At 47.4% G+C, this 26830-nt stretch overlaps 2 protein-coding genes across 11 annotated transcripts in view; one reads left to right on the top strand and one right to left on the bottom strand.

Annotated features, from left to right (window-relative positions):
- AFTPH (aftiphilin) overlaps window positions 1–4199 on the top strand; it is a 42020-nt gene extending 37821 nt beyond the window's left edge. For all 3 annotated transcript variants that reach the window (XR_005980056.2, XM_030269272.4, XM_030269273.4), the window contains one exon: window positions 2978–4199. Coding sequence is in view for 2 of the 3 variants with exons in the window: in XM_030269272.4 (XP_030125132.4) it covers window positions 2978–3122 (145 nt within the window). In the remaining variant the exon portion in view is untranslated. The remainder of the gene's footprint in view (window positions 1–2977) is intronic.
- Window positions 4200–19945: 15746 nt separating this feature from the next.
- Window positions 19946–26830, bottom strand: part of SERTAD2 (SERTA domain containing 2) — a 77535-nt gene continuing 70650 nt past the window's right edge. For all 8 annotated transcript variants that reach the window (XM_030269267.4, XM_030269269.4, XM_072927650.1 and 5 more), the window contains one exon: window positions 19946–25123. In XM_030269267.4, the coding sequence (XP_030125127.4) occupies window positions 24172–25123 (952 nt within the window). In that variant the 3' untranslated portion in view covers window positions 19946–24171. The remainder of the gene's footprint in view (window positions 25124–26830) is intronic.

The following is a 26830-nucleotide window of genomic DNA, read 5'->3' as shown; positions in this document are numbered from 1 at the left end:
ACAAAGCATTCCCTCTTTCTTGCCAGATTGTCTTCCAACAGCTTTCCTGCCTCTAAGTCTGGTTCATTTCTTGTGGCTTAGTGTTAACATGCCTTTGAAAAGGAAATTTAGTGCCTACAGATAGAGGGGCTGGTACAAATGCTTGGTTAGGGGTAGCCCTCCTGTCCTTCTTGGGTGGGAATGTAACCTGGTGTAAGAGAAGAGATGGATGGGGACAAAGTGTGCTGTAGAGGATTGAATGAGGCAGAGACCTTGATTTGATCCAGGGGTGGATCCTTTCATGGTTTTGTAATCAAAAGTTCTGATTCCAAAGCAGATAGAAATAGGACAGCTGCCACTGACAGTCCACTCACTCTGGTGTCTGTTCTTTAAGCCATGGCACCTAGAAATGAGGAGTGCACGAGCAGGAGAAGCTCTGCAAGACTCCTCTGCACTGATCAGGGCTCAGCAAAAGAAGCTCTTGGCAACGGGAACATCTTCAGCAGAAGTGGTGCCTGAAGTTAATGCACAGTTATTTCTCTTGCCCCTGTTAAAGGACATCACAGTTAGTAGCAGTTTGCTAAGTTTTAAAGGTAAAACCTGTCTGCAGTAATGATGCTACTTTGTCTTTTAAAATTAGAGAGTTAATGAGTATCTCTTAAGGGTTGCCCTGGTGATATTTGCTACCACAAGTGTTGATTGTTACACAGGAAGGGCACTTGCAGTGTCCAGTTTTATTGTATTGCAGAGGAACTTGCCTCTCTCCATTTAAGAATGGAGAATTTTGGCCACCTCACCCCTTTCTGCACTGAGATGATTTCAAAAAAGGGTTTGAGTCTCATTACCGAGTGATTCTGTCTATAGCTCTGTCTTGGTCACATTTAGCAGTGGTTGCTGTATTATTGTGTTAGCTTCTCCTGCTTTAGAGATACCTTGTACATTACACTGGAGTAGATAAATGATTGCAAAGGGGAATTTTCCAGCCAGAAGGGGAGCAGTTGGTAACTGGGTGAGGTTGGCACCTCGCTGGGGTGCCTGTTCTGCAGAGAGAGCAGCTGGCACAGCAGGAGTGATGTCCTGTGACAAAGGTGCTGCATGTGGCACAGTGAAAGGCAGCGCTCTCTGGGACCCAGCAGTGCCATTTCTTAGCATGCTGTAGTTGAGCAGAGGAGGAAGAGGAATATAAATAGCAAGGAGTGTGTGAGCTCCATCTAGCCTGATGAACAATTACAGGAACATCTCCAAGGCAGCCCTCTTCCCTTGGATTCCTCTGCCAAACACTCCTTTGTTAGCTCTAAGTCCTTGATCATCAGGAGTTGGTACCTTTAAGAGGCTTGTGGTAAATTATTATTAATAGTGGCACCAGATACTGATAGCACAGTGGTGTGTGAGAACCACATTTCAACAGCTCAGAGATAGTCCTTTGAGTGCAAACAGAGCTGGCTGTGAAGTTGTTAGAGGAGGCACATATTGGCTCTCTGCTTCTTCCTTCAGTAAAACCAGCACACAGCTTTGTTTATCCTCCAGAATTTGGTAATCTGCCTAGTCAGTAGCTCATGAAATTCCACTGCAGCAGAGAAAAAAAAATACTGCTGTTCTGTGAAGGTAAGTCAGATTTAGTATTTAGGCTGCCTCGTGTAGAGAACTTTCACTGAGTGGGAATTTCAAGTAGCAAACAAAAGTGATAGTTCAGTGTCACCACAATCATCAGATGTCAAGGATGCATTAGAGTCCAGCTCTTTTTTTCTTCTAGCTAAGGAATTCTGAGGTTTCTGTGGAAGCAGACATGTAGCCCCTTGCTTTCCTCTGGTCTCTGCTCAGCTGAGGGAACAATCCTCATGGAGGCTGACAAAAAGTACCTGCTGCTTCATGATTGGAGTGGACATCACCCTCTCATGGGCTTGGTTTAAAGTTTATCAATAAGACCAGATACAGAAAGGAGATTTCTGAAGTGTTCTAGGGAAAGCAGTTTCTTTGGTTCAAGCATTTTGTCTCAACCTTCCCCCACCCCTGCCAATGGTTGCAATTGCTTACATCATTAAGGGGGCTTATTCAGTTACAATTTCTTACATCATTACAGGTACTTTCTAGAAACTGGAATAATGTTTGATGGAAAACTGAGTATTTCTAGTAGTAGGCAGTGTTCTTCATAGATAAGCCAGATATGTGTAAAGTATGGATGTTTGGGCAAAGGAGAGAGGGGGGTCTGTAGCAGTCTGAGCCAGGCTTCATTTTACTTGGGAAGTGTGAATTTTTTGCATAATAGTGAGAACCAAGTGACATGGGATTCAGACTTCTTTATTCATTTGTGCTCAGTAATTCTTGTGAATAATGCAAAAGGCAAAGTAAACCCTAGTGATTCCCAAACTGCTGTGTGCATCATGGCTACTCATACTCCTGCACTTCAAAGCAAGCAGATACACTTATTTGTGAGGCACCTTCTGCTGCTGTTGAATCTTGAGGGGAAAAAAGGTTTTGGGATCACAATATAGAGTGGCATGATGGGCAGTCTAAGAACAGTCGTGTTGCAGAGCATAAGTGCTTTTTTATTTTAAAATTATTGACAAGTAACTTAGGAGTTTCTTAAAGTCCTTTTAAGATCTTTTCCATTTTATTTTTGAAGAATTGTGCCAGATTTAGGTAGTTTAGAACTGTTTTATCTCTAAAATATGGGCATGGTTGTCTCTTCAAGTGAGTCTCTTGACTCTTGAAGCTGCTAAAAAAAAAGGAAAAAAAAATCTGTTAAATTATCATTTGCATAGGACTTTTCCCCCTTATTGCAACAATATACACAGGAACATTTTGCTGACACTCTCTGTTAACACAGTATTGGTAGGCAGGTAGGTATTATAACATTAGACTACCTTCAAGTGGCTTACAGAAGTGCCTGTCAGTGGGAGACAGGCTGACAGAACATTGCTTCAATCAGTGATTGTTTCAGTGATCCCAGGGCTATCAGGTACTGGATTAATGCACTTTATTCTTTTCTTCCCAACAGGAAGCCTAAAAAGGAAGAACATCTTAGTGAAGAGGCTGCCAAGGTGATTTCTAGCCTTCCTGACTTAACTTTCATGCATGCCAAGGTGTTGATGTTCCCAGCCACATTAACACCTTCAACAAGCTGCCAAGAAAAGGTAGACTAAAGTGATGTGAATTGGACGTTTTCTATTGATTTTTTTTTCTTCCCTCTGCGGGTCGTAAAAAGCAATCTTGCTTTAATTAAAAAAATATCAAGTTCAGATGATTTGTTGGTAAGCAGCACTAGAAAGGTATACATAGTAATGTATATTTATTTACATACTGGAGTCCTAAATTTATATTAGAGAAAAATGTAAATAATTGGGGGTAAATCTTTTTGAAGATCTATTCTTTTTGTTGTGCTGGGCTGTATACATTTATGTCTTTGTGAAATACACTGGTGGTGTCCTTCTTAAAAAACTTTTAAAAGTTAAAAAAAAATCCTATAAACACCTAATGAAAACTTCAATCTTCACAATCTGTGAAGTTCCCCCTTAAGACTTTCAGATTGCATTGAGCAACTTTTTCTTTCCTGCATATACTAAAATACTTTTTGCTGGAAAAAGAAATCAAAAGGTAATGTTGTCCCTTTTATGGGTTTTTCAGTTATTGTTTCTTCAAAACCCAGTAATTTCTTTTGTGTTTTAACAAGCTTAAGATGTGTTTTTCCTTTTATTTTCCCCCATCCCCTCCCCCTGTTTGATTGGTTGGCTGATCAGTTTTTATGTTCTTGAACTTCAATAGTATGGCTCTGTCACTGTATAGCCTTTTGAAAGGTATGCTGTCAGTAATTTCTTGTTGCAATTATGGGTTACTGTCTAAACACTTGATTTTTTTTTTTTTTTTTTTGGTCATTAGAAGGTTGTCTGCTCTTAATCAGTTTGATTTGGAAAAGAAGGACCAAAACAATATGAATGTCTTACAATGAAATTTACCTGTTAAAAATTTTTATGTTCTGTTGTACCACTATTCCTGTTTGATTTTGCACAGTGTAAAATGACATAATCATAGATTGCTATGGTTTTAGGCTGTATATACAGTAAAAAACTATGGGTTGTAAATGTCTGGGGAAATTCCTATGGAAAAAAGAGAGCTATGTCGAAGAACCTCTAAAAAGGTCAATATGCATGCCCAAGGTCTTTTGAGATTTAAGTGTGTAAATTTCCTTTTAGCTTACACAAAATAAAATAATTTAAAAGATACATATGTATACAGGCTGTTATCTTTTCTTACAGAATGTGTGCATTACTCACTTCTCTGTTAGTGGTAAAGTGGATGTGCTTAGGACCTTCTGATTTGTGTTGCTCAGTCCCACAAACCACACCTGGGAGGGTCCTGTGGATTTTCCTTCAATTCTCCTGTCTCTTTATCTGTCGGGAGTCAGTCTTTTATTTCTGTTTGCAATTTCCCTTCTGGCTTGTAGGGCAACGTGGCTCATGATATTTAAGGTTAGAGGCTTCTTCAAAGCAATTGGCAATATTCAGCTGTGAGAAGCATCAGCTATGGTGAGGCAAGAAGGGACAGCTGGGTTTGCTGATTCCTTAGCTGCAGAAAACCAGAAACACAGCAGGCACTGAATTCTCCTCTCATGTTAGCTTGCACTGCAGCTCTGTGAGCTCATCAGAGGGTCTCTGCACTGGCTGCAGGTAAGGCATGTTCTGGGTGCTCTGTAGTCACCACCAGTTCATCACCTAACATCTTGTTCTGAAAAATCTGTCGTGTGTTTTTTCATCTGCTGTTTGAATTCTTTATTGTCTGACAGCACTTGGGTCAGAAAAGCCCAAATTTTGATGCCATCAGCTGGGTAAGCTGAAAGGTTGTCCTTCCAAAAGGAAGCTTTTTACTCTCCTTGAGGGACCAGTGCTGGGGCTCCATCTTTGTGAGTGCAGGAGTTTCAGTGAGTGGTGGCTGCTCAGAATTGAGAGAGCAGCTCCTATGGCTATGGTAAAGTTGATTTGTAAAGGCTGAATTGCCTCCTTTGCCCTCTAATTAGTACTGCAGTGTACAATGATGTGGTATCAAACTGCACCCTATTGTAGCAGAAAAGGTTTAAGCAAAAGCCATCTGCTTTACCACGCAGCCCAAACCCACCTCTATTTGCTGTTTCTGCAGATTTTCCTTACAGCACTGACTTCATGCCCATTACATGTTGAAATTAGCTTTGCTAATCTCCCAGGTTTAGCAGAGTATTCTTGAGTGCAGGCTTATTGTACCCTTCAGTTCTGGTGCTGGCTGCTGTAGGTTAAAATTGGTGCCTTTGTTCCCTGCCTGTGGCTGTCCCTTGGAGCTGGAGCAGTGGGGTAGCTGCAGCACAGAGCTATAGCTATTGTTTCAAGGAGAATATGTTTAGGAGCTGACTCATGATCCTTGTCTGGCAGCGAGTGGACTGAAGTATTAAGGAGAGGTGGGGGTGGAAGTGCCAGCTGCAAGTTGATCTTTAGTCTCCTCACAATTGCCTCCAGAGGCAGCTGCCCATTTGTCTTCCAGGCTCTGAGTGCAGTTCTGGTGGCCTGCCGTGGATGGGGGAGGGGGAAAAGGAGATTTCTATTGTGACTGATGTACCAATCTGAAACTTTGTGAAACCTGGTACTATCCAGAATGTGTTCATGGGGTTTTTATGTTCTTTCTGCATCCCACAGACCTTCACACTGCTGAGAGATGTAAAGCTTATATCCAAATTCAGCCTTTTGGGGTAGATGCTGCCTGCCTTAAAATGTAGAACTGCTTTTTTTCTCCTAGCTTAAGCCTCCTTTTTTGTTGTTGATGGTGGGATGGACAGACAGGATCCTCTTGCATCTCTCCTGTTTCTCGTACAGGCAGCTCTGTTCATAGGCAGGAAGTTTTGGCTAAGAGATTCATGTTCACAGGCAGGAAGTTTTGGCTAAGGGACTCAGCTGCAGCGGGGTTGTCCTTCCACGCTGTTCCCATTGACACACCATGCAGTGTCTGGTTTAATCTTGCCAGTGGCCTCCTGCCACGGGCAGGATGGCACTTGATGCTTTGTGCAGGTTTGTGTTGCTGTGCATTGTCACCAGCCCTGTCAGGGTGCACCACTTTCACCCCAGCACTGGTGTCACTGAGGAGAGAGTGCCTCTGTGCTGTCCAGCCCAAGCAGCAGAGGACACCTGGCTCAGAGGCAGTTCCCTCAGTTGGCACGTGGCCACGAAGCAAAGTCCAAAGATCCCACTGTGAAGTGAACTGCAGGCTCCTGAGTGACTGCTCAGAAGGGCTGGGCTCTGCTTGTGTTATCTGAAAGGTGCTGTGAGATTTGGGGGTTCAGCTCTGCCTTACCAGAGCACCACTGCCTGCAGCACCTGCAACCTTGACACCTTCTCAGAATAGCATCAGCTCAGCAAATTCATCTTGAGATGCCAGAAGTAAAGCTTGCAAATAAATGTGTGTACATGTCCTCAAACGCAGTGAGTGTGTGCTGAAGTTAACTCTTCATCACATTGAGTTGTTGTACAGAATTTTGCCTGGTAATTGAAATCATCCTGTGGAAAGTTTGGTTGTTGGACTCCTGCACTTGAGCTGAATATCTGGTGGGTTTTTAGGATGTGAGAGAGATGTAGCTCAGTGCATGTAACATGAATCACCCTTGGTCCAACCATTTACATTTTGTGCCAGTTCTGCAACTCTGCTATTTATCTTCTAAATTTCAAAGCATTTTGTAAATACAGGATAGTTGCAAAATACACTTGAATATAATTTATAAAAGCGTAGGTCATCTAATAATTGCACATACTACCTGCTAGGAGTGCCTGCTACAAAATCAGAGAAGTTTTTTGTCTTCTGGCCTCTGCCACTAAAGGCAGCAAGTAGCCTGGTCTGCTCCCTCCAGAGATCCTGGAATGTGAAAGGAGGTGGGAAGAAACACATTTAAGTTCAGAGGGCTAAAAGCAGTTGGAGGAGGAGCTGGAAGAAACACAAAGCGAGAGCTCAGCAGAAGCTCGGAGTAGGGGGAATAGGAAGGTGAAGCAGTACTCAGTATAGGCAGCTGGGATAGCTGTAGGAAGAGCAGATGGTGGAGAAAGTGGGATACAAGCATGAGGAGCAGGAGCATTTGGAGAGAAGGGAAAGCCTGGGCTGGATTACAGGTGCACACACTGTGCCCACTGGCTGCTTTCCTCCAAAATCTGGAAGTGAGCCTTGGAGCTGCAAGGGTCTGAGTTCCTGTTCTGCAGAGGAAATGTGTCACAGCCATGGGGTGCGTGGGAGCTGCATCACCACAGCCCCTCTACTGCTGTCAGTCATTGCTGCTAGAGAGCAGGACTGCAGACTGAGGGCAAACTGAGGGGTAAACTGAGGGTTTAAATGCAGCTGCTGGTGCCTGTCCTAGCACTGATACAAGTCCAGATGTTAGAAGACTTTTTCAAAAATTATTTTTAGATAAGGAGGTACATTATGGTTCCTCACTGTAGGTATAAAATCAAACCCTCCAAAGCAAAGCTCTGCCGTGGATTTGGAACTGCAGCTTCAGTCCTGTCATGTGTCTGCAATGTGACAGTTGTTGCTTACATATCCTCCTGTCTTCACCTGATCCTTGCCTCGTGCCCTGTGCAGATTTATTCTCTGAATCAGTGCAGTGAAACTCTTCTCTGAAGGGCTCCTGCTTCCTGTGGCCGAAGGGGAGGAGTGGCCCTGTGTGGAAATGGCAGAGAAGGCACAGGGCAGTGTGATGCTCTCCTGGCTGAAAGCAGCTGCCCATGCCAGCTTTTTTTTGCAGGAGGTCACTTGTGCACTTCTGTCATTCAGTACCCAGCATGAGTTGCCTGATTGGGATGCAGAAATGCTCATTTCTCTGGGATGTAGCTTAAGCAGTTAGGAGCTTTGCTTGTTTGATACTCAGTCATGGCACTGGGGGTCAGGTGCACGTGTGATGCATCCAAAACTGATGGAGCTCTTGTTTTCACCATGTGAACTGTACTTAAAAATGTAATATGTGTTGTTAACCCTGTGTTATAGACAGGTTGGGAAGATCAGCTCTTTGTCAGCACTATCTGAGAAGACTCAGCTGGCACAAGTCTCACACACATCTCAAAGGCAGAGGGGCATTCTGACTGTCTCATGTCTGGATTCACTATATGCTCACCAAAGAAAAGTGTTTTTCCTAGTTTAGGGTCTCTGAGTCTTCCTCTGCAGGTCCACTGAATCTCTCAGGCCCCTGCTGACCTGGCACATACCTGCTGTACACCATGCAGTAACTGGATTGTGTGCCTCAAGTAAGGCTTGGGACTACTTCTAGAATATGAAGGGGCAAAAAAATATTTCTCCTTGAACTAAAAGACACTGGGGTCCTGTGGAAAGCAAAATAATTCAAAGGAGGATCAAATACAAAGGTATTGTACATATTTTTAATGTTTGCCTAAACATCCTTAATGATTCTTCTAGCATGGTTTTCCATATGCTTCATGATCCTTTTGGCATAGTTTTGTATATCTAGAATATGTACCCCATGTGTGCAAAATACTGATCTGAGGCATCAGATTGGGCTGTCACCTGCCAAGGGGGAGGTTCAGCTCAGCAGCCATGTGTGTGCTGTTGGCTTTGCTTTTCCAATGAAATGTGTCTCAGTTGTTTTTAGACTCTTGAGGTGCAGTGGGACACGCAGAAGACACGTGTGTGGTCGTGGCAGAGCTGTCTCTGTCTAATGTCTATGTTCTGGTGTCCTCTTGGGCCGTCACTCAGGTCTGCAGAGCTCTGATATTGTCTGAGTTGTAATTTTTGCTGTGGTTGGAGCTGGTTTTTCAGGTCTTCTTCGGTTGAGGAAAAGAAGTGTGTGAGGAGGCTGCCTGGAAAGAACAAGTGAATGCTGGCAGCTGTGTGCAGACACTCCATAAGTAGCTGGACCACTGGTTTGGGGTTTTTTTAACTCCTTTATGCTCACTAGTCCAAGGAGTTTATAGAAGACAAGGCAACAAGATTTGCTGAATCTCTTCCTAAAGCACTTCAGTTGCTCACAGCAGTCTTGGAGAAGATTGTGGGAGCACCTTCCACAGGAATTCAGAGCAGAAGGTACCTAACAGGCACTTTCAAAAATGCAAAGGCTGGCTCAGGACCCCTAAGCCACTTTTGGATGACATTTTGGCTTTTAAACTACAGGGAGCATTAGGACAAATAGAAAACATGGATATTTTGGAAACAAATCAGAAGCAGTCATAAAGTGTCCCCCTAACACCTTCAAATCCTCCCTTTCCTCTCTGTCTCCAGCCCCAAATATCATCAAACATTTTGTCTCAATCTCAGCAACTTGGACCTGAAACCTGTTTGCATGTGAATTCTACTACCAAAAAGGGCTTTTTTTCCAAAGCTGTGTTACTTGACTGGTGCAGGGACTGTGTTTTCATTAGGAGCACTAAAGCCTTTTTTCACTGAGTTGATGGTGAAGCGAGTTAAGAATCGAAGTGCAGCTGGTGGGGTGTTGTGCAGCTGTTCAGATCCTGCAGGTTACTCCACTCTCCCTTGCACTGAGCTGCCTCCCTCTGACAATGGCAAAAGGGAAAGTTGTGTGGCTGCTTCGTGCTCCTACGGGAACATTTTCTCCCCTTTTCCATTTGGAAGGGGTGTCCTATCCCTTTCTCTCTATCCTTGGCCACCTAGATGAAGTCTCTTCTGGCAGCTTTCCCCCTGCTTTGGCTGGGGAGGAGGAAGCAGGGTGGAAAGGGAGGAACAAACAGCTGTCCTTTAGGTTTCCAATCAATGCAGCTCCTTAGCAAGCTGGCAGTGTGAACTCAGTCCTTTGGAAAGCTGTTCTTTCACTCAAGAGGCAGCCTGAGCCAATTCTCCTCAGTCCAGGGCTGAAGAGGTAGGGAGTTTGGTCCTTTCCAGCTTGTAGGACCATTGCAGCTGGCACAGGCTCCTGTTTATTGCCTGTGTTTGGTTTGTGCAGTGCACTGGAGGGCTGTGCTGGCACTGTGGGGCTGAAGCTGTCTCAGGACGCTGCTGAAATGTTGCAGTGTGTGCATTTCAATTTTCATCTCTCCCTGAAAGCCACTTTCCCCTGAGGCTGGGAGTGGGTGTAGGGAGATACCTGGTGAGGTGCAGCACTGCCCAGGCCAGCCTGGCACACAGCATGAGGAGAGAGAGACTCCAGGACTTGCTGACAACAAATTCCTGAGTGTACCGATCCCTGGAGTTTGTTTTGAGTGGGGAGGATCACAGCTGAGATCTCATTAGCAAATAACAGGCCTGGTGTGCAGAAATGTGCCCCGATGACATCTTGGTCTTACTCTGGTCAGCAGGGTTGAAAATTCACCCTCGTGTTTGCAGGTGTGAACACAGCGTGGCTGCCCTGGTTTGCAAGTGGTGGTGAGAAGAGCCATGGTGTGCAGTGGCAAGGGGGATTTTAATGTGCTTGCAGGAGGAATTTTGCAGTAGTGCTGCTGTTGCTAGAGAAATTCTCTTTTTGATGGATACAGAGGATGCTGTCTGCAGCCAGCATTCCAAGGGTAGACGTGCCTGTAGTAAGGCATCAGGCCTCATTTAGCTGCAGAAAGGTTGATCAGTGAAAAAAGTACTTTTCTCTGGTGCTCTCTGGTTTTGCCCATAAATTTGGGTGTCTGAATACCATCTGTCACCTGCCACACTGCTGAGTGGTCCCTAAATCAGAAATGGTCCTCAAATCTGAGAGCTTGCAGGGGCAGAACATCACCACTAGCAACATGAAAAAATGAGGTAATGCAATGGTGTGCTATACTGCCCCAAATTAAATATTTCCACCTTCAAAAGCAGAGCCCTACTCTCCAAATTTTAAAGAAACCTTGCAAAGTGCAGCTGAGCTGCAGGCAGGGACAGGTTTGCAGGAAGGGAAGCTGCATTGCTTCAACTTAGATGCGGGCATGGGATTTTCTGGCCTTGCAGGCCTCCTGCTCCTCTACCCTTGCTAAAGGTCTCCAACTCTCCACAAATTTTTGAAAAAGAAAAAAAGGAGAAAAGAAAGGGGTGGGTGGGGGAAGCCTGGTTTTTTCCCCCCTGTAAGGGCTGAATTGGTTCTGCAGTGATGACTGTGACAGGCAGAATCCAGCAAAGGTGCACTAAGGGTTTCTGTCAGCCAGCTGCCCTCAGCAAGTGGAGCAGGGTCTAGTCAATCCTTGGTCTGCCTTGTTTTCCTATTTTCTGTCTGCATTGCTTATTTTTGCCTCCCTGGGTGCTTCCCCCAAGACTTCTCAGCTCGTTCAGGTTTAATCTCCGTGATTTGTCCACAGCTCTGATCTCTGCAGGCACCGTGCAGGGCAGTTGGGTTCTCTCTGGCTGTTTGCTGCCATCAGCACATCTGATCCTGGCCGGATTTACACCAGAGGAGCACCTGACAAAGCAGCCAGCCTGATAATGGGCTCTGCTTTCTTCTCAGCAGCCCAAACAGGTGGAAGCAGCTGAGGGATCCTGCTCCACTTCCAACAGGGCTTGCTTTTCCCTCCTGCCTGCCCGAGCAACCCCACTGCTGCTCTGAGCTCCCCACAAACACAGCTGCCCCTGGGAAAGAGGAAAGCGAGACAGAGGTAGGCCTTTCTCTTCTCCTGCAAAACAAACTTGTGGGAATCCAGGGCTTCCCTCTGGCTGCCCTGGCAGGCCTGGGACCCTGGCAGGGGTCAGGAACCCCCCTGGACAGAGCCCCCAGAGACACTGTCTGTGATCTCTGTCCATGGAGAGGAGTTTTCAATCTTACAGGATGAATTACAAGCTCTGAGTGTTTGATAAGAGTAATAATTAAGTGTGACACAGGTGCAAAAGTAAAATTTTAGATTTCTAGATTAGGGGTTCAGAGGGGACAAGATGGAGGAATTGGGTGTGTCTTGTCCTTTTTCTCCTTCTTCATGCCCTCCATGTTTCACTGTGGTGTTGGCATTTTTCTGTTGGTTCAGGCTGGGGACACACTGTTCAACGCAGGTGACAGATATTGGCACGTTATTGTAAATCCAGCACAGGTAGTTTGTGGTATTTAATGTTTGTAACATCCCACTGAGGGCAGAGCCCCACACGCTGCCCTGCAGGACAGAGCTGCGGCAGGGCAGCAAAACATGTTATAAATAAGCAAGAACAAACAACCTTAAAAACAGCACAGACAAATTATGGCTTCTGCTTTGGCAACGGGGCAAAAAGACAGAGACTTTCTACAATCTCGGAATCACCAGTACCCACAGATTCCGACACAAACTCATGTGTGGGACACTAAATGACTCCCAAAAGTTAATTTAAAGGCTTTTCTGCTGTTGCTGTTGCAGCTGCAGAAGTGCAGCCCCAGAGTTAGAGGTGTCTTTTCCCTGCAGAGGGAGATGCCAGGGTCAGTGTGGTGTTTGCTGCCTGCTTGGAGCTGGTCACAGAAGGGGCTGATCAACTCAAGGCTGCACTCTATAGCCAAACACTTCAACTCAAGTGTCAAATAATAGGGATTTACTTTTGCTTTTTTGTGTAATTTATGCTGCCCGGACCATTTTGCCTGTCAAGAGTTTGCTGTGAGGAGCCAATTTTGGATATTATCATCCACAGTTATATATGATTATATACACACATGATTGATACAGGGAGACCTTTCCTGCAGCTGGGATTATCCTGGGATGCACTGGATGCTGTTTGGGCTGCTGCAGCTGTGTCTCATGAGCACAGTGCACTTGGGAGCTGCTCATCTTCAGTGCTGCAGCACATCCCATCTCCTGCAGGTTTCACCTGGTGAAACTGGGTCCCTGCTCCTCTGAGGGCCTGCAGTTTTCCAAGGAATGGGTGATTCCCTGGGCTCTTCTGCACAGAACCAACCTTGCTTATTCTTTAAGTCAGGCTGTGCAAAGCCTGCATGTTTTGTGGGGGGGGAAGGGATGAGAAGCTGCTGTCCTTGGCTGAAGGACAAAAGTGGTGACTGGAGCTGTGCAGTCACTGCTGGAACTCCCTGGGCTCCCACTCCCAGTGTGCAGGGCTAAAAGCCACATCCACCTAGGAGGGTTTTCAGCTCCTTTTTGCTCTGAGCAGGGTTGGAGATGTTCCTCTCTGTTTCCTGGGAGAGCTGAGGCTGGAAAAGCAGGGCAGCCCTTCCCACCTCACCTGCTGGAAGCCCCGAGGCCTGAGGGAGCAGAGGTGCTGTGCTGCCCAGCTGCTCACCCCTAGCCCTGCTGATAGCCAGCTGTTTGGGGATTAAAGGAGCTGTTTAAATAAAACAATAATAATAACACTGCAGGCAGGTTTGATTTATTATGTAGGGACTCTGGTATTCAAATGAGCTCATGATAAATGGAAGTATTGGCTCATTAAATATTGCTTTGGAGTTTGCCCTCAGGAAGGCTGTGGTTTCATAGTGTAGCAGTGATTTGAGATGGTCCAAATTCTTCTTGGGATGGGTTTTTTTTACCTTCCAAGGATTTCTGTGGGTTTAAAGCCACTTTCAGTTGTGATCTGTTAAAACAATTTCCAGCAAACTGTCACTGCCTGTCTTTTTATGACATATGAAAACTAGTGGGGTTTTTTTTCCTACTGTTTAAAACCCAGGTTTGGGTGAGGCATTTGGAATATCTGCTCTTTGCTTTCTCTCCACTGAGGAGTGTGGTGGGATGTCTGGAAGCTGTGAGTTAGGAAGGAGAGCTGTGCTATAGCCTGGCTTAATTTAAAAGTACAGCAGTTAGAAAAACAAAGTGCCTTGCTCCCACCTCTTCCCTGGCATGTGAAGCAACTGAATCCTGAATGAAGGCATGAATAAATCTGGATAAATCCCATCTCTGGTCCCATAGTGTAGGGCAGTTTTCCTGTCCCAGCTGTCCAGCCTCTGTCCCCCAAGGCACCAGAGCCACCCAGCAAACTCCAATAATAAACTCCCAATGAAAAAGGCCAAGCAGGAGAGGGTGATGGCATCCCACTTGTACACTCTGGAAGTCCTTATGGATGGTGCCTTTCCTCCTTTGTCCAAGGGTTTAACTCTGCTTTCCAGGGAATGATGCACCTACAGAGCACAGGCAAGCAGAGGCTTCCAGTGAAACAAGGCAGGGAGTGAAATGGGAATCTCACTGTGGCATGGCATTAAATCCTGGGTTTGCTTTAGGCTGAGGGGACAGTCAGGAACCTGCATCCCGAGATAAAAAACACCACTGATTGTGGGTTTGCAGGAGAAAGGCAGGGACACGCTGAAAAGTTGGCTCACAATGCCACTTGCTGCATCCTAATCTCCTGGTTCCTTTCTTGCCTTGCTAATAATAAGTAAGACTAATTTAATTTTCACAACATCCCAAATCTGTGGCTCTGTGATTCAGAGTCTTAATAAGATTCTCTAGCCAAGCCAAGAAAAGCTTAGTGGTTTTGAGCTTACTTTCTGTTGGGTTTCAGTTTCAGGACATTTGTGCAGTGCTGTTGTTTGGTTTGTTTTTTTAAAAACAAGACAAAACAAACTTGTATTCCATCGGGATCACTAGTGTCTCTCTTTAAATTATTGCATGTGTAAATTGGTTGTGCTGGAGCTGGCTAAAATCTTGAGCGGAAAAAAGGCAAATTTTGGCAAAATGAAAATGAGTTGTTTTGATTTGCCACATTTTTTTTTTCCTAGCTAGAAAAGAAACAAACCTATTTTGTTTCAGCCTTTTCTGAATAAAAGGCTTTGAGATTTTCCTCTTTGAAGCAACTTTTCATTTGGAATGATCTTCGGAGCAAACTTTTGTTAAAGGGGCTGAAAAGTCAAAGCGAAACATTTGTTTCAGTCGACCCCAAATGAATTTTTTTTTCTTTTGAAACCTTTTTCAGGGTTGCCAGTGAACCGAAAAATCGGTTATTCACCCAGCTTTATATCCCATATCCTGACAGAAACTTCAGAGCCCCACCGTGACTGTTTATGTGGTGCAGCTGCCCTAAGCCCTCCGTTTATATGTTGGTAAATTATTATTCTTCTGCTCGGGGTGCTGTGAGACACTAAACCAGGAGTGAGTGCCTGGGTTTTCTCCCTTGGGTTAACAAGGAGGCAGTGTTTTACAAAGTGTTTTTAACTCTTCTCCTCCATGGCAGGTGCTGCCTTTGCTGCCCAAAGGTACAGTTGCAGGACCTGTTTTGTGCTAAAGGCTGTGTGAGGAGCTGGGTTTAAAGCAGCAGAGTTGAGCTTGGCTTTGGGGGTAGCTGTGCTTCGAAAAGAGGAGTGCAGTAATCAAGAAAAGAAAGTCCCTAATTTCAGGGTTAACCACAGCCAAACCCCACATTTAAAATGTGCTTTTCTTATGGTTACTCTGGGTGATAAATTATATATTACACGAAGCTATTGGGTTGTTTAACTCTTTTTGTCAGGGCACATTCTCTCTGTAAAGAATCATCTGCAGATGGCACAGGGTGTTCTGGAACAACAGAACCAAATTTTCCTGCTTCACTGAAGTTTAGATCAGTTGCTTTAGAACAGACACCACAACCAGAAATGGTTGGGCCCCGCTCACCTGGTACAGATTGCAAGTCTGCTGGAGAGGAAGGAGCTGGGCCAAATGGGTTTGTTCCTGCTGTTTATCTTAAATCTTAATTTAGGCTTAAATCGTGATGCCTCTCCCTTGAAGCAGTGAAGCATTTAGAGCAGCACAGGAGACTGGGCTCGGTGTGTGTGTTCCTGAGGCTGCAGTTTTCCCTTGGTGCCACTGTCCCAGGGAGCCCTTCCCAGCCAGCTGGGCACCTTCTGGCACCCAGAGTGGTGCCAAAGCCAGGCTGGAGCCACCGTGCCTGCTCTGAGCCTGGCCAGATGTCTTGGAGAGGATTATTCTTTATTTTTAAATTACATCTTTTTCACCCGCAACTTCAGAGAGCGCTTACCCTGCCCCAGGTCCAGGTGTGGAATGAATTTAGAGCCAGGTGGATTTGCTATCCCCCAGGAGCAGCCCATGGACTGTGGGAAGGTTGGTTTTCCTCCCATCCCTTTGAAGGGATGCTCTGTTTGGCAGGTCCCAGCCCTTGGAGCCCTTCTCCTTCCCCTCATCCCCTGCACCTCTGCTCCCCACGGGGACCTGCCTGGGAGCAGCTGGGTGCTGGCTGAGCTGGGAGGAAGGTCACCTCAGGAGCACAGGGCGTGGCAGGGGAGGCAGGAATAGGATTTCTGGCAGGAGGGAGCAAGCTGGGACTTGCCACCTTTCCAGGCTCATCCCCAGGGCCACATCGAAGAGTTGTCCCTCCTGCCCAGCGTGTTTCTCTCCCTTTTTCCCCACTCCTGTGCCTGGGATGACACAGTCCTGGGTTGTCCTTGCTTTGGTGTGTGGGACTCCAGACTGGTTGAACCAATTCGTAGTGGATGATTCACTGGGCACGTTTTGGTCTTTGCTTTGCTCCTGCAGTGTCTGGTTTTGGGGCCGTGCTGTGGCTGCCATCCCCAGAGCCCCAGTGACACAGCACAGGGGTACAAATCATTGTGCTCCTCTCTGCAGGTGATTCTGGCTGTGCTGGTGATCCCCAACCCACTAAGTTGAGGCTTTTTAATAACCCAAATTGAGTGGCAGAGGTGATTTAATGTTCTTTTTTTTTTTTTTTTGTTGCATCAGAGTTCTTCACTTGGGCTGGCTAAAGACTTTTCCCAGTGGGGTCTCCTCCATTCCCCCTCACATCCCATAATGAAGGTTACACTAGGCAGATTTGCTTCACCAAGTTTTCCCACCAAACAGCAGGGAGGGCAAGAAGTGCAGAGCACTTTGTGTGACACTTTTGAAGGATTTAGGTGGAAACCTTTGGTTGAAGTAAGGTGCCACTTTGGCTGCCACGATATTAAACCTTGGCAGGCAGGGAAAGGGTGGTGGTAGCTGCCTTTTTCTGCTGTCAGGGCAGGGGGAAGGGGGTTTCATCCCTCTGTGCTCCCACCCCAGCAGCCAAATTAGCCAAATTAGCTCTGCCAAAGCATTGCAAGCCAGGCAGTAAAGTCCCTTTGGAGCAGCCCAAATAATCCTTCCCCCATGCAGACAGTAAGGCAGCGTGCAAGGAAAGCGAGAGCGATGTTACCCTACCTGAGTGTTGTCTTCTAGGAAGCTTCCAGAGGCTGAGGCTTTTTTTTTTTTCTTCTTTTTCCTCCCCCTCTCTAATAAATGCAGAGCTTGGCACAAGCACACAATCCATGACATCCCTGCTTCCACCAGGAAAGGGGCAAGTATGGAAGGCTAAACTGTGTGAAGGAGAGAAGGCAAAGGGAGGAACGGGGCAAGGGGAAAGAAGCCCAGTGAACAGGGGGAAAAGGAGAAGAAACAGGAGAGGAAATAGTCCAGGGAGAGTAGCATGAGGTGGGGAAGGCCAAAAGAATGGAAGTAAGTCCTGGCAGAAATGGGCTATTTGGAAGCTGTTCCTTCTGCGCCTTCCCCTGGCAGGTCTCTTGATCTGGAGATGGCTGGGGGGGAATCAGCTGGGTTCTGGGGACATGTTGGTTGAAAAAGAAAGAGAGACTGAGGACTAAAAGAAGCCCTCCCTGCTCCTGACCCCAGAGCACACTGAGGATGAGATGTGGAAGTCAGTAGGTGAGCCCAGCCACACAGAACCCCTGTGGCTGCTGCACATGAGGCCTTAGGGCTCCTTCCCCCTCCCTGGCCACCTCGTTCTTTGGAGGAGAAGGAAAGGTGGGAGGGAAAACCCATGATCTTGCTGGCCTGCTGCCAGTTGCTAAGGCAGTTTCTTGAAAAGGGAGGGGAGCTGTGGAAGGAGGGAGCTGCCTGGAGAGGAGGCAGATGATGTATGCAAGGAGCAGGCAGGGAGAGGAGCCTGCAGCCACCAGTGATGGAGACAAATGGGACCCAGGGCTGAGTGGGAGCAGGGGGCAAGGAGCCCAGAGGAGAGGGGTGATGTGGAAAGGGGCAGGGGGAGCCAGGAGAAGCAGCTCCTTGCACAGCTCAGCCGTGGAGCCAGCATCCCAGCAGACCTGTCTCAGCTGATGGGTTTGCTGTGCTTCGCAGCAGATTTACCAAGCACTGCCTGTGGCAGGAGGGGATTTCTTTCTCCAGTGATTTTCCCCTGCTGTGTTTCCTCTGGTGAGTAGAGACGTGTGTGGTGCAGGGCTGTGCTGTGTGAGCAGGGCTGGCTCCTAATGCCAGTGCTGGAGACACACGTGTCCCGCTGGATGTGCAGGTTGGAGGCAGGGACTGTTACCTTTCCTGGGGGAGGCCACCAGCAGCGTGGTGCACTTCTGCTGTCCCCTCCTTGCCTCAGTGCCGTGTTTGAGTGTCTTTCTGCCCACACTGTATATACTTGAGCAAGGTCCTGACAGCTGGTGAGCTCAGCTCCTGATCCTCCACTGACTCGGGCCTGGAGAGGGGTTTGGTGTGGCTCTGGATAGCCATGGAGCCGCTGCCCTGCAGAGCTGAATGCAGCCCTGGGCTCGGGCACACCCCGAGGGGAGATGCCCGGAGCTGCCCTGGGCCCGGGACACACCCTGAGGGGAGATGGCCGGAGCTGCCCTGGGCCCGGGACACACCCTGAGGGGAGATGCCCGGAGCTGCCCGGGGCTCGGGCTGCCTGAGGGGAAATGCCCGGAGCTACCCTGGGGTCGGGCACACCCTGAGGGGAGATGCCCGGAGCTGCCCTGGGCTCGGGAACACCCTGAGGGGAGATGCCCGGAGCTCGGGCACACCCTGAGGGGAGATGCCCGGAGCTGCCCTGGGCTCGGGAACACCCTGAGGGGAGATGCCCGGAGCTGCCCTGGGCTCGGGAACACCCTGAGGGGAGATGCCCGGAGCTCGGGCACACCCTGAGGGGAGATGCCCGGAGCTGCCCTGGGCTCGGGAACACCCTGAGGGGAGATGCCCGGAGCTGCCCTGGGCTCGGGCTGCCTGCGGAGAAATGCCCGGAGCTGCCCTGGGCTCGGACACACCCTGAGGGGAGATGCCCGGAGCTGCCCTGGGCTTGGGGCACACCCTGAGGGGAAATGCCCGGAGCTGCCCTTGGGCTCGGGCTGCCTGAGGGGAGATGCCCGGAGCTGCCCTGGGCTCGGGCACACCCTGAGGGGAAATGCCCGGAGCTGCCCTGGGCTCGGGCACACTCTGAGGGGAAATGCCCGGAGCTGCCCTGGGCTCGGGGCACACCCTGAGGGGAAATGCCCGGAGCTGCCCTGGGCTCGGGCACACCCTGAGGGGAAATGCAGCTCCCCGCACCTTAAACGCCCAGAGCGGTGGTTTGCCCTCGCTGAGGTGGGAGCTGCTCCCCTCAGGAGGGGCTCTGCACGCAGCCCGGGCGTTCTGCGCTGAGGCAGCTCTCACTGACAAGCCACAAGTGAGGAAATCAACTCTTAAAAGGTAGGCGGCAACAAAACCGGGGCAGCTTCGGCAGTGCAGCAGCGGCGTCTCCTACGGCCCTGCCCGGGATGGGCGCCCCGTGCGGGGGCTGATCCCGCGGGGAAGGCTTCGCTCCGCAGCCGCGGCTGAGCAGACAGAAAACCCAATCCCGGGGGCACCTTTAATTCTCCCGCTTCTCCTTTCTGCGCGTTCCTGGCGCCCGTCGTGCCCGGCGGCAGCTGGTGCGGGGCCCGGGCCGCCGTGTGACCGGGCAGGGCACGGGCACAGCCCGCCGCCCGTCCCGCCGGCTCCCGGCTCTCCGGAGATCCAAAATGGAGCAGCGTGCTCCCGCGGGTGTGGGAGGGGAGGGGCGGCTCATGAGCTGAGCACCGCATCCACAAAAGGCTGGAGGCGAGATCTCCCTCCTGGCTGGGCCTGGGAGCAGCCACCGGGCAGCCGGAGGAGCGGGGAGGGGAGGAGGGCACTGATAAACCAAGCGCTGGTGAAGGTATCAGGTGTTTCCTGCTGGGATTTGATGGCCTGAAGGGTTCCGTGCGGTAGCAGCGAGCAGATCCCGCTCCCCGGGAAGCCCCGCGGCAGGAGCAGGCCTCGCTCCCTGCCCTGTCCCTGTCCTATCCCTTCCCTGTCCCCTTCCCTGTCCCTCCCCTGTCCCTTCTCTGTCCCTCCCCTGTCCCTTACCACCTCCCACCCCTCCTCCTGCACCCCTCGTCTTCCCCTGACCGCCCTCTTTCGTGGAGGGAAAGAACAGAGCCGGCTTTTATTTTAATTGTTTATTGTATAATATAAAACTACAAAAGTAAGACTGCTCATTTCCATGTACATTTGTCCAATTGTTTTTGTATTTTTTGTTTGATTACAGCCCATACCTACATGTGAATACAGTAATCTGGTTTCAGATGTCTGTAATATTGCATAGAAAAGGCACAGCTCTAAGGTCTGTGGAAGGGGAAGGGGAAATACAGCCTTTTTTCTTTTTTTCTCTTTTTTTCCTTTTTTTTCTTTTTTTTCTTTTTTTTTTTTTTTTTGACAATAACAAGCCCTGTTCAAACAACCATGCACTGAACATGTCACACTATTTACACCTTTTCCAGAATCTTGGCCTTTGCAGGCACTAGTATGGAATACGTTCAGAACTAAGATAGGATTTGAGGTTGGGATTTTATCTGCAATTTGTGTTTTCAAAGAGGTTCCAGAACTTGCATTAGGCTTATTTTCAGAAAAAGAAAAAAGTGCTTAAAAATAACTAATTTATTTTAAAATGTTCAGTCTCATTAATTAATAGAATATTGAAAGCAACTTGCACAGAAGCAGGATACTGAAGCCTCATTGGGGGTTGGGGGAGAAAAAAAAAAGAACAAAACCAAACCAAAAGAAACCCTGTAACAAGAACAAAAAGTTCAAAACATGCCAGAATGAATTAAACCGTTTGTCAGACAGGACCCATTGCTAGATACTCAATTTAACAGTAATAAAGTGTAAACTTTAGATTCAAAATCATCAGTTTTAAATTACCCAGGCTCTTACCAGAAAACCCGAATTACCTGGCCCAGGGAATTCTGCTGGGCCTCCCATGCGTGTTTAAAAAAAAATAAGGAAAAAAGAATTTCTTTTTTAAACCTTTCCCAGGCAGCAGGATGGAGATGGCTGCATCTGCTCCTGCCTTCAGTGGCAGATTCCAGGAGCGTGCCAAGGGAGGCCCCTCTCAGCAGCCAGTGGGGGTAGGAGCCTGATTAGGACTAAGTTTGAACATAACCCTGTCCCTCCTCCATACCTTTTTTTGCATATTTCAAACAACCAGACCCATATTAGAAAAAGAGTATAGGGGAGAAAAAAAAATCCTGTGATCCATGCATATCCTGACTGGAACTCAATTAATTCTTTCTGAATCTGGCTCCCATACCCTTTTTCATACAGATTTACATTCCTACAAGAGGATACATTCCTACCATACATTCTGTACATGTTACAATCCAGATGTTGTTAGCTTCACAATAAAATAAATATATTTACAGAAGAAAAAAAAAAAAGAATAAATAATTTAAGAAAAAAAAAATCACTTCAAATCCAAAGCCCTCTTATTCTGCTCCCATCTTGTCACTTCATTGCACGTTAATGTCAATCTCCATCCCTGGTGTAGGTCTCAGAGAAATTCCATGCTTGGCTGCTGCTGGGACCGCAGCACAGGCCCAGCTAGAGAGTCAGTGACTGTGCAGGGGGAAAGCCACAGCTCAGCCCTTCCTTCCCAGGCCTGCACCAGCCTTCCCAACCCTCTGCTGAGTCCCACAAATCAAGTAGGTTTTTGTCCTGTGGGATTCCTGTAGGGATTCTGCCCCAGGACATGCGCTTCAGCACCAAGGAGCCACAGACACTGCCCAAGTGGCAAACTGGATTTAGAGCTCAGCTCTGGGTACAAAAGCTTCAGTGGTCTCTGAGAAGGGCACTGATATCAGGGAGCTTTTGCCTAGCAGGTGGTATTCATGCAGGTGTCAATACTTCAGCAATCCCAAAAGACAGGCAGCTCCAGCGTCCTGCAAATGACTTTTTACCCATGGTAAGGCAAGTGCCTGTTGCAGGTTTGTGCAGGATTGTGTTCCCAGGTACTCGAGGGTTCTCCTGCAAGGGCAGAGAGCTGCTGTGGAACAAGGGCTGGCTGGGGGCTGGAGCTGTCCCCCCGCTCCCTGCCCCTGCTCCCTAAAGCTACACTTGGGCAATGGTTCTCCGTTTGAAGCAATAATTTCCTTTTGTCTTTAGTCTGTGTAATGACTGCAAATCCATCAGCACCCCAGTGCTTCACGGAGCTCAGCCTGGGAAAAAGAAGAAAGCAAACCCACCCCCCTGGGCCAGTGCCCCCCTCCTCCCCTGCCCTGTCTCTCACTGCCAGATGAACTGGGAGCCAGCAGCGCCTTTCGCAGCTGTACATGATGCATTTCATTTCCATTAGGAGTTCCTTCATTGCAAAAATGTGTTTGCTCTCATCCTGTGTCTGTGTGCATATCTATGTTACATCTATCTATACACTAATAAATATATATGGCCTGTTTTAAAGTGCCAATTTATAAAAAGCCGCCTCCTCAAAAGGCAGGCAAGACCCAATTTCGTCCATGACAAGAAGGGAGCAGAATTGACTGAATATTGCCAAATGACGTAAAACATAATTTAAAATTTCTTAAATAAATATAAAAGTTATTCCTAAAGAAGCCATAGGCATGTCAACAATATAGGTTGTAACCGGCACTCGACAACTAAAGTACCATTGGAAAACTAAAATGCCATAGCAACTTCAGCAATAGGCATGATACATTGCAAATGTTTTTTTTTTTTCTTTTTAAATTAAATGTACACCACAACGAACTCAGGGAAAAAAAATAAAAATAGCCATTGGTGCAGTAAGAAGACTTCTCAGGTGTTACGGGGGAGGGGGACCATGCATAGAAAGCTGTGTCTGTATATTCCTTGTAAAACGGGTCTATAAAGTGTAAAGCAGGAACACAGTTGATACAAGAACCCAACTCTAGACGAGATGCCAAGTGATGTCACACGACCGGCTCCAGTTTCGACAGCAATGGATACCAAAGCACGTCCATCCAGTGCAGGTACGAGATGAGCTTCACTGCAGGAATACTGAAGCTGCCTTTTTCAGCACTTAGCACAGTGAGGTGGGAGAGGGGAGGAGAAATGCTCCAAGAAAGGGTGAGCGGATGCTCCCAGCCCCGCTCTCTGCCTGTGCCCATCAGTCAGGGAGGTGCCGTGGGAGGATGACTCTGGGTGGGCTCTGTCAGGAGGGTGCCCAGGGAGGATGACTCTCTCTCGGTGGGCTCTGTCAGGGAAATGCCCTGGGCAGCAGCTCTCGGTGGGCTCCGGGCACGGCACTCCCCCCACAGCATTCCCAGGAGCTCCGGGCGAGGAGGTGCCGATCTCCGCCGGGTTAAGGCTCCGTCAGGCGGGATGGGGGTCTGGCAGGACCTCCAGGGGTGAAGTTCCACAACTGTTTCCTGCCAACTGCTTCACGTACATGTTGGAAAAGGACATGGCTCTAAGTTTCAGGAATCACAGTAGTGCGCAGTGGGTACAGCAGGGAGCAAACACTTGTGAAACTCCGGCAGAAGCAGCTCCCAGCCCTTTCTTAAAGCACTTTTTTTTTTGTTGTTTGCATTCAGGGAAACCGACTGCAGGCTTATTTGATCCAATTTTCTCTTTGCACCATACACATATAAAACATTACAACTCTGTATAAAAGTACAAGTGGTTCTTGTACATCTGAATTATGCAGGAACTATGTGAGCAAATCCTATCAAAATAGCTATTTTTTTTTTGTGTGTATAAACAGCATTTGTTTTTAGAAAAAACAATACCATAAACTGCAGAATCTGTACAAAAATATAAAATAAATTTGGGCAGCAGTTTCTAAACAGCCATGTAAATGCAACACTTAAAGAGGAGCAGGTTAATGCCTCCAAAAGGCTGAATTGCTAAAGTCAACCTATACAGGGCTAAAATGGTATTGAGATTATCTAAATAATAAAATTTTTTACCTCTTGCAATAAAACTTATAGAAAAAATAGACAAGTATGCACATGCAATTTACAGCTTTCCCCAACATAATCCTTGTGCTTAGCTTTTACCTTTTTTTTCCCATTTTTTTTCTTTTTGTTTTTTTGTAATAACATAACATTATCTACAATACATATTCTTTCCTATACCAGGATATTCAGTCTTCCTTGAGGAACCACTTTAAAAAAAATACATTAGAAGTGGTCATACATGGATGAAGGCACTCCAACTCTGCTCGAAGCAAAAACTAGTGTGATCCTTTTCTTTTCAAAAAAGGCAAGCAAGGATGCATGCACAGTGCTGTGAATCGGGGCTGGGAGGAACTATGGAAATACTACCAAGTGTATATACTGGTACTTAAAATTAAAAAAAAAAAAAAAAAAGGAAAAAGAAAAAAGACAAAACCAAAGTTGCTATATTTCTAATATTTTTAAGACCCAACAAGCACCTCCATGATGTGATCCAGTTCTGTGAGATCCATTTTGAAAGGCTGATTTGGAGTTACTGGTTGACTGCTGTACGGAGCGAGAGTTTTTAGGAGCTCATCTGCTGAGACAGGAGCCATTTTTGAGGCAGCCCCCGTGGCAGACGTGCAGGGGTCAAAATCATACATGGACGTATCAATGTCAGCGAACAGAATGTCATCCAGGGTCAAGTCTGTGAGGAAACCTGTGGAAGCTGTGATCTCAAAGTTGCCAGGCAGGGGCTCCATGAGTTTGGATTCAGCCGTTCTGCTCTCCGGGAGGCCCTCGGGCTTGTGGATGATGTTGGACTCGCCGGGCTGGGCTTTAGGGTCGCCGGCTGCCGATTCAGCTGCTACTGCCTCTGCGGAGGTAGGTGCTGGACAAAGCTCCTCGATTTCGTCCAAGGCTGAGGAGAAGCTGTCCTTTACTGGCTGGAGAGCAGGAGGTGTTGGCTTCGTCGGGCCGTCGTGCTGGACGGCCGGGGAAGTGCAAAAAGTGTCGTCCTCGAGCAAAGAGGCGGGGGTGAGGCAGGACTCCAGGGGCATAGTGCTTACCAGGTCGGCGGGGAGCAGGGCCGGCGAGGCCAGGTGGCTGAACGCCGGCTGCGCCTCGCGGAAGTTGTCGCTGAGAGGGTCGGCAGGCTGCGAAGCGGCCACAAACATGGGCCTCAAGCTGCCTTCTTGTTTGAGTTCTTCCTGGATTCGCCTCAACATGTTGTTAATTAAAACTGTCTTTTGCAAGCTTGGCTCGGTTAATGGCCTGTGGTTATAAAGTTTCATAAGGGAAATGTTGAAGATAGTCTGACGCTGTAAGGTGTAAGACACCTTAGAGGGACCGTCAGTGGGAGACACCACTTTGCCTTCCAACCCATCTTCATGCTCGTCAAACTTCCGCTTTCCTCCTTTCCCCAACATATATCTGCAAGGGAAGAGAGGAGACTGATGAAGGCAGCAAAGCAGGTGCACATCTCTCCCCATCCATTACACGGCCTTGGCCCACAGCAGCGTGACGAGCACGCAGCAGCCGCCCTGACGCAGAGCTCTGGCCCACCCATACTTAGGCACGGCTGTGCTGGTAAATTCCAAGCAGGAATTCGGACAGCATCTATAATACTCAAGATCTGACATGCTTGGCAGCAAATTCCCTCTTCCTTACATTAAGCAAATACCTGTCCATAGCAGCACAAGCCACAGGCACTGTACTGAACGTTTCCTTACATTCCCCAGCTGAGGCGGCGCTGTGCCTGGGAATACAAATGTAAAGCACCGAAGTTCTCACAATGAATTTCCTCTTTTTATTCAAAAGTTTGTTCTCGGGGAAAGGGAAGCGAGGCTCAAGCAATTGTGTGTTGAGAGAAACTTCCCCAGTGAGGTTGGGAGATCCAGCCCTTTGGTACACCAGGATATACACATATGGGTTTATTTAGCTGATTGCCTAAGGACTAAACTACCAGAGCAGGAAATGCAGTTATTACACTCAGAATTAGATAAATTACAGATGAAGAAGACAATCTGTCAAGTCTTCTAGTCTAATCCCCAAGACCACTCTCAGGACTACACTCTGCTGCTGGTCGGATGGCAGATTTTGAAGGAAACAAAGGCGATTTTACCAAACTTGCCCCGCATTATAAATAATTTCTGAGCAAAGATTAAGTAGGGCAGTTCAGTCCCCAGTGCCATCTCTTCCAGGATGTTTCAGAGCACCTGGAAATGCTCCTCTGCACAGCACAGTCCCAACCTCATTTTGTCACCATTATTTTTGTGACACCAAGATTCCCCCAAACGCAGAGGAACGAAGGAGTCGCTGTGCTGTGACAGTAGCATGACCTAATGTTATGCACTCATTTTCCCAGGTAGAGTGGTGAGGTGCTGGAGCTCTAACCCGACTCACTATTTTAATATGAAGGAGCTCACTGTTCATTCCTGTATCCCTCCTTCTGTTTAACTAATTCTTCTGGCATGAAGAAGTCTGCCTTGTTTAAAGAGGGGAAAAAGAGAAAGAGAAATAAGAAAAAGAAAAAGAGAAAAAGAAAAAAAAAGAAAAAAAGAAAAAGAAAAAGAAAAAGAAAAAGAAAAAGAAAAAGAAAAAGAAAAAGAAAAAGAAAAAGAAAAAGAAAAAGAAAAAGAAGAAAAAGAAGAAAAAGGAGTGGAAGAGGCTTTCTAGCCACAGGTATTCTGAAATAAGTTGCAATGGCCATATAGATTTTTACCCCAGACCTGACCAGTCTCACAATTTGCAGCTATCATCTGGGAGACAAAATTTGCCTTCCTTATTTGAGTACAATTCCCAATCCACCCAGTGGGATTAGTGCCTGCAAAACAACTGCACTAGGCAGGTCTAACACAGTTTGATGGTCGCACACCAGTTCAGCAGACAGACAATGTAGTTAAACATCACCAAAAATGACTGACAAACACTGAAGAGCAAAGAGAACCTTGGAAAGCAGAAGAGGGGACTAAAGAAGTCAGGATTTCAGTGCTACAAGAGTTTCAAAAAGCATTTGCTGGGTGGTAAATCCAAAACCAGATGGGGTGAAGTGAGCCTCTTCTGGTTAAAAATAAGCCCCAAATCCAGATAATTTTCTAGCATATTATGCAATTAAAACAAGCGAGGCGGGGGGAGGGA

Source organism: Taeniopygia guttata, chromosome 3 (genome assembly GCF_048771995.1).
Source record: "Taeniopygia guttata chromosome 3, bTaeGut7.mat, whole genome shotgun sequence".
Lineage (NCBI taxonomy): Eukaryota > Metazoa > Chordata > Aves > Passeriformes > Estrildidae > Taeniopygia > Taeniopygia guttata.
This window is presented reverse-complemented; position numbering and strand designations above follow the sequence as displayed.